General features: G+C 37.1%; 1 protein-coding gene across 1 annotated transcript; it reads right to left on the reverse strand.

The window, feature by feature from the left end:
* Nucleotides 1-693: 693 nt before the first annotated feature.
* LOC119879204 (UDP-glucuronosyltransferase 1A8-like) lies at nt 694-3281 on the reverse strand. Its single transcript, XM_038589604.1, is given in 4 exon segments — nt 694-708; nt 1525-2310; nt 2312-2419; nt 3180-3281. Coding segments are annotated over 4 exon segments (1011 nt in total).
* Nucleotides 3282-7863: the final 4582 nt, after the last annotated feature.

Here is a 7863-nt window from a genome sequence, read left to right on the forward strand (position 1 = left end):
CATATGGAAATTTAAAATACAATAAAGATGCATTTCAATTACACACATAAAGAATGGATATTTTTATTACATGATATTGGGTCAATGACTAACCATTTAGAAAAGTAACAAAGTTAGATCATTATACCATGTAAATTCTTCACCGTAAAAAGTATAACTCTTAACAATGGAGGAATTAAAAATACTAAGAAATAGTATGGAAAGATATTTGTATATTTCTGGCTTGGAAAGATCCAGACAAGTTGAAACCCAGAAACCACCAGGAAAAATTAACAAGTTTGACTAACCAAAAATGAAAACCATATATGACAAAAGATGAAGAAGAGCCAATGAAAAAATATTTACACTTCATAAAAAGTGTAATAATAATAGTCCTTCTACTCAAAAGACTTAAAATCATTAGCCGTAAAAAAGACAAATGGCCCTAGAAAAACGATTAAAGGATGTGAATACATAATTCCCATAAGATGAAATTAAGTGGACAATCTTTGAAAATTGAAGCGGCTATATAGAATTTCTTTTTGCTAAAAGAATTTTAAAAATCTGAACATCTGAAGCTGGAGAGGGTATGGAAAAACTAGAGCTCTCATTTATTGTTGACCAAAGTATCAGATTGTTCAATGTTTTGAAAGCAATTTATCAAATTAATTAAAAGGTAATATGCGTGTACCATTTGGCCCAGCAACCCTACTCCTAAGGACATTCAGCCTACAGAGAGAAGAACAAGAATGAGGAAATGTGAGAATGCAAACAAATTATTTAGGAATGTTTACTACAGTCTTGCTCATAAAGGACACAGTGGGAAAAGCTGCAATGTCAGCATGGCTTAGTTGAGTGAATTGTGGTGCATCCTGGGATCTAGCCCTGCATTGAGCTCCCTGCTGAGTGAAGAGTCTGCTTCTCACTCTCCCTCTGCTGTCTCCCTGCTTGTGCTTGCACACTCTCTCTCTCTCTCCCAAATGAATAAATAAATAAATAACATCTTAAAAAAAAGAAATGCAACAGATTTCTATGGATTGACGATAAAGATGCTCATAATTTATTAGTAAGTGTAAAACTAAGGTAAAAAACAACGGTCCAATCGTTATTAGATTTTATTTTAATAAAACAGACGTGAGAATTTACATTAGATATATGCATATATATAAAATAATTTCAGAAAAATGGGACAAGTACCATACTAAACGTAAGGGCATTTTCCTATAAAGGATGGCATTAGATTAACAAAGAGGGAAATTTCATTTCCTACTGTGTTCTTTGGTAGTTTCCCAAGGATAGTACTACAAAACGTAGGCTGGAAATTATGTAATTAAGTTATACCATTATATACATATGCATATAAGAGCACAGCTTTATAAGATTTTGACGCATGATGCAATGAATTGGCAAAATATAATTCATTTAATTAGAAAAAGATTTCCAGATGTGATGATTGTAAATGAGAAATGACAGTTCAATAAGGAATCTTTTTTTTAATGTCCAAAGCCAGATTATTCTTACTACACAAAAGAGGAGGTAACTTACCTTTGGCAATGGCTTTCCCTCCTGGCAGTTGATGCCTCCAATGAAGACCATGTTGGGCATCACAGGTTTGGGATAGTCAAAAACAAAGTCAGCTCTTAACAACCAAATTGACGTATGGCTATAGAGATCATAAGGCGTGACAGCTGTTTGGAGAATCTCAGATGCAACTTCTAAAGGAGTTTTAAAAAAATAGTGGCAAAATAAATGTTCCTCTAAGTGGGAGATGTGATTCCACACTCTCTCTCTGAAACTCATGGCATCTGGAAACCCTAAAAAAATTCTAGGAACATAAGAAGGAGGACTGGGGCACTGTGTGCTTTCTTCAAGAAAATGGCAAAATAATCCCCTGGTGAAGACCACAGATGGAAGTGAAAAATACTTGGCTACAATTAAGCCACACATATCAAAAGGATCGAGAAACACTGCATCAAAAGAACTCTCCTTTATGTATTCTATTAATGTTGTGTCCCTAAACAAATTCTTACAATGTAAAAAAAGGTGTTCAAAAATGTCACTGGATGAATCGAAGAACATAGTAAGTAAACTTTGTTGCCGAATATTCCAGTGAGAGTCAGAGAAAGTCTTGAACATCTGATTCAACTCCTCCAGATTGTAAGCAGTGGAATAAGTCTTCACCGTAAAATTGGAGGATTTTCCCAGTTGCCAACTCACCTCTGGTATGATTAAAACCAACTCATGCCCTCTTTGGATGAGTTGCTCCACAACCAAACGCATGGTAAACCAGTGGCTCCCATCCATGGGTACTACCAGCAGCTTGCCTGCCTCAGCAAAGCCAGATGTCAGCAGGAGACACACACACAACAGAGGAAAGCCGGTCAAAATTGTGGCAGCCATTGGAAAACTGCAGAGGGCAATCCAGCTGTTGGGTTCTGAGCTGGTGTAATAGAGTCAGTCTGTGGAAGAAGTACAGGCACAAAGCCCGCCCCAGCAGAGGGCGTGTATTTACACATTCAGAAAAAAAAAAACTACACTCATTGCCAGTGCCTCCTAAGAACGATAATGAATGGGTAGCATTTGCTGACAAACATGCTTCTAAATTTTCCAGACAGCAGTACCATTTGATCTTTGCCTTGGACAAAGATCATGCATTGTATGGCATGTCAATGCTCTTCTGGAAACAGAATTATTAGACAACGTGTTGAGGACTCAGAGTGATAAAAAGGAAAGTAAATATCAATTAAAGTGATTTTTCCAATTTTTCCAAGGAAAGCTTGGGTTATCCTCAGGTTACATAAGACAATTTTGCCCAGAAAGAGATTGGCATCCCAGTTTCCAAGGAGGACATGAAGTCACTTACCACTAGCGTCCTCATGGACAATGGAACTGTATTCACAGAGCCTCTAAAAAGCCTGGCATTGCCACCGGTTTTTCCACTTCCAAACCCTTTGTGGGCTACAAAAAGGTTAAGAGTGCCAAATCCTGCCTCCATGGACCATTCTAGGATTGATAGATGGAATAGGACTGTCCTCTATATTCAGTCATTTTCCCTACACACTCACATGCAGTGGGTGGTCACTTGCCTGAAGCTTGCCAGAAGCACTCTGCTAGGCATCCTCTCTCTTTCCTCTGGGCTTCTGCATTCCTCTGTCTAGACCTCTCTGCTGAAGGCTGACCTAATTTGGCCTGCTACCCACCTGCAGGAATCTTTGTATCTGTCTCCCAAACTCTACTGAGCACTTGTTGACGCCAGAGGGTATATCTTCTTCATATTTGCACTTTCCTTCTACAGGACCCATGCTATGCCTCACACATGGAAAGCACACAAGGACTTTTTGTTCCACTGGACTGGATTGCACTGTGTGAGTGCAATTATGGGTGGCTTAAGTGGTGTATGTCAGATAAGACCCTGAGAAACATTTACTGAGGGATTCTAAAGCCAACCTGGGGGCATAATCTTTGTTAGGGGCCAACATGGCTTGTTCTGAGTTGCCCAAACTAATACTAGACAAATAATAATATTTGCTTAGTCACCATTTATATCAGGGACTGATGGACTTTCAGATGAATGTCTAAAACAAAAATGAAGGCACATGATCAATCTTTTGGATGGCTTACTTCAGAATAGATATCAATAAGATATAAAATAGCAGAAAATCAATGAACCCAAAAGCTGGTTCTTTGAGAAGATGAATTAACCTGATGAAGCTCTAGCCAAACTGATCAGAAAAAAGAGAGAAGAAAAAATTACCAACATCAGGAATGAGAGAGGTGGCATCACTCCAGATTCCACCGATGTTAGAAGGATAATAAGAAAGAATACCAAGAACAAATTTATGTCAGTATATCTACAAATTAGATGAAATGGATAAATTCCTCAAGGATGCAAACTATTGTAGTTTAACAGAGAAATATTACATAAATTAAGTAAAAATAAGTTGAATTAAGTTTGATTCAAAGTTCCTACAAATAGAATTTCAAGCTAGATGGCTTCCTTGATACAAGCTACCAAACATTGGAGGAAGAAATAAATAAATTATTATTCAGAATATACCCTGAAAACAGGAAAATATATTCTAGAGAACAATACCAAAGAGAACTTCCTAACCTTTCTATGAGGCCACAGAGTTTGTCTATGAGAACAGCATTGCCACATACCAAAACTAGATAAAGACATTAAAAAAAAAAAAAAAAAGAAAAGAAAAATGCAAAGACCAATACACCTCATAAATATAATGCAAAAATTCAACACCAGATTTAGCAAACTAAATTTAAAATGACAAAGGTATATAAAATATATTTTATACCCCAGGAATACAAGGCTGTTTTATCATTAGAAAATCAATCAAGGTGGGGAATCCCTGGGTGGCTCAGCAGTTTAGCGCCTGCCTTTGGGCAGGGCATGATCTTGGAGACCTGGGATCGAGTCCTACATCGGGATCCCTGCATGGACCTGCTTCTCCCTCTGCCTGTGTCTCTGTGTGTGTGTGTGTGTGTGTGTGTGTGTGTGTGTCTCATGAATAAATAAAATCTAAAAAAAAGAAAATCAATCAAGGCAATTCACCATAGAAATAAATCATGCCTATAGAAATGATTATATGGTTTAGAAAAAATTATATATTTGCATATATATATACCATATATATATGGTATATAAAATATATATAATAATAATATACAAAAGGTGGTGGGTCTTATTCCAGGAATACAAGACTGTTTTATCTTTAGAAAATCAATCAAGGTAATTAACCTTATAAATAAATCATTCCTATGAAAATGATTATGTGGCTTATAATCATTTCCATAGGCACTGAAAAGGTATCTGACAAAATCCAACATCCATTCCTGATCAAAATTTTCACAATTCTAGGATAGGAAGAGAAAGGAGTAAACCTAATAAAGAGCATCTGTGAAAAACCCATAACTAACAACATACTTAATGATGAATGACTGAATGCTTTATTCCTAATCACATACAAGTCAAGGATGACCATCCTACCACTTCTCTTCCTATTGTTCTGGAGATTTTTTTTTTTTTTTTTTTTTTTTTCTTTTTTTTTGTTCTGGAGATTCTAACCAGTGCAGTCAGTCAAGAAAAATAAAAGGCCTCCACTTTGGAAAGAAAACTCTAACTGCGCTACTCACAGATACATGATCATCTCTGCAGAAATTCCAATGTAATCTACAAAATATCCTAGAACAAATAAGTTAGTTTAGCATTGTTGCAGGATACAAGATAAATACTCAATAATCAATCATATTTCAGGGCATCTGGTGGCTCAGTTGGTTAAGCAATCAGCTCTTATCTCAGCCCAAGTCCTGATCTCAGTATCCTGGGATGGAGCCCCAAGTCAGGCACTGTGCTCATCATGGGGAGTCTGCTTCAGGATGCTCTTTCTTCTTCTGCCCCCCTTCCCCCTGATTGCTAATGTTCTCTATTTTTCTCTCTAAAATAATTAAATAAGTACACATTTATAAAAAACAATCAAGAGAGGATCCAAGAAGACAGATGAGAAGGAGGCCTTAGTTTCATCTGATGGACTTTCAGATGAATGTCAAAAAACAAAAATGAAGGCACATGATCAATCTTTCTGGATGGCTTACTTCAGAATAGATATCAATAAGATATAAAATAGCAGAAAATCAATGAACCCAAAAGCTGGTTCTTTGAGAAGATGAATTAACCTGATGAAGCTCTAGCCAAACTGATCAGAAAAAAAAAAGAGAAGAAAAAATTATCAATATCAGGAATGAGAGAGTTGGCATCACTACATATTCCACAGATGTTATAAGGATAATAAGAAAGAATACCAAGAACAAATTTATGTCAGTATATCCACAAGTTAGATGAAATGGACAAATTCCCCAAAGATGCAAACTATTAGTTTAACGGAGAAATATTACATAAACTGAGTAAAAATAATTTGTATATTTTAAGTTGAATTAACTTTGAATCCAAACGTTCCTACAAATAGAATTTCAAACTCAGATGGCTTCATTGATACAAGGTACCAAACATTGGAGGAAGAAATAAATTATTCAGAAATATATCCTGAAAAGAGAAATAATATATTCTAGAGAACAGAAGCAAAGAGAACTTCCTAATCTTTCTAGGAGGCCACTGAGTTTGTCTATGAGACCAGCATTGCCACATATTAAAACTAGATAAAGACATCAAAAAAAGAAAAATGTAAAGACCAGTACTCCTCATAAATATAAATCAAAAATTTGACACAAAATTTAGCAAACCAAATTAAATAATATAAACTTATAAAAATATATTTTATCCCAGGAATACAAAGTTGTTTTATCAATAGAAAATCAGTCAAGGCAATTCACCATATAAATATATCATGCCTATAGAAATGATTATATGGTTTAGAAAAATATATATATACACACATATACCATGTATATGGTATATAAAGATATATAATAATAATATACAAAAAGTAGTGGGTCTTATCTCAGAAACACAAGGTTCTTTTATCACTAGAAATCAATCAAGGTAATTCATCATATAAATAAATCATCCTTATGAAAATGATTATATGGCTTATAATCATTTCCATAGGCATTGAAAAGGTTTGACAAAAGCTAACATCCATTCCTGATAAAAATTGTCAGAAAACTAGGATCAGAAGAGAAAGTACTATACCTAATAAAGAGCATCTGTGGAAAAATCCATAACTAACAACGCACTTAACGATGAATGACTGAATGCTTTACTCCTAATCACATACAAGTCAAGGATGACCATCCTACCACTTCTACTATTGTTCTGAAGATTCTAACCAGTGCAGTCAGTCAAGAAAAATAAAAGGCCTCCACTTTGGAAAGAAAACTCTAACTGCCTTCTCCACAGACAACATAATCATCTCTGTAGAAATTCCAAGGGAATCTACAAAATATCCTAGAACAAATAAGTTTAGCATTGTTGCAGGATACAAGATAAATACTCAATAATCAATCATATTTCAGGGCATCTGGTGGCTCAGTTGGTTAAGCAATCAGCTCTTGATCTCAGCCCAAGTCCTGATCTCAGTGTCCTGGGATGGAGCCCCAAGTCAGGCTCTGTGCTCATCATGGGGAGTCTGCTTCAGGATGCTCTTTCTTCTTCTGCCCCCCCTTCCCCCTGATTGCTAATGTTCTCTATTTCTCTCTCTAAAATAATTAAATAAGTACACATTTATAAAAAAACAATCAAGAGAGGGTCCAAGAAGACAGATGAGAAGGAGGCCTTAGTTTCATCTGCTCCCAGGAATTCAGCTAGAGAGTACTAAATCATCCTGAACTCCCACAAACTCAACCACGGATCTAAGAAAAGAATAGCTGCAACTCTACAAATAGAAAAGTGACCACTTTTTGCAAAATAGGAGGCTGGAGATGTGAATCTGGGGTGATATATCAGAAGATAAACCCCCCCCCGGGGGGGGGGGGGTGAGGCAAGATGGCAGAAGAGTAGGGTTCCCATGTCACCTGTCCCCACCAACTTACCCAGATAACTTCAAATCATCCTGAAAACCTGTGAATTCGGCCTGAGATTTAAAGAGAGAATAGCTGGAACGCTACAGAGAGAGAGGTTTTGCTTCTAACAAGGTAGGAAGGTGGTGGGGGGGGGGATAAAAAAGAATCAAGGGGGAGGGCCTCCCCAAAAAGCCAGGCTAAGAGGGGCAGGGACAGCCTCAGGGCAGGAGAGCCCTGCCCCGGAGAAGCGGGAACTTTAAAAATCCGCACCGGATTCTTCCCCGACAGAAAGGTGCTTAGCAGGGAACCCGGGCAGAATCGCAGGAGGGGCATTGGGGCCTCCAGGTACCTGGGGTCACTAAAGAGGAGGGGCACCCTGGTTAGTGCTGCACCACGCGGGCAGAGCTCTGTAAA

Source organism: Canis lupus, unplaced genomic scaffold (assembly GCF_011100685.1).
Source record: "Canis lupus familiaris isolate Mischka breed German Shepherd unplaced genomic scaffold, alternate assembly UU_Cfam_GSD_1.0 chrUn_S421H581, whole genome shotgun sequence".
Taxonomy (NCBI): Eukaryota; Metazoa; Chordata; class Mammalia; order Carnivora; family Canidae; genus Canis; species Canis lupus.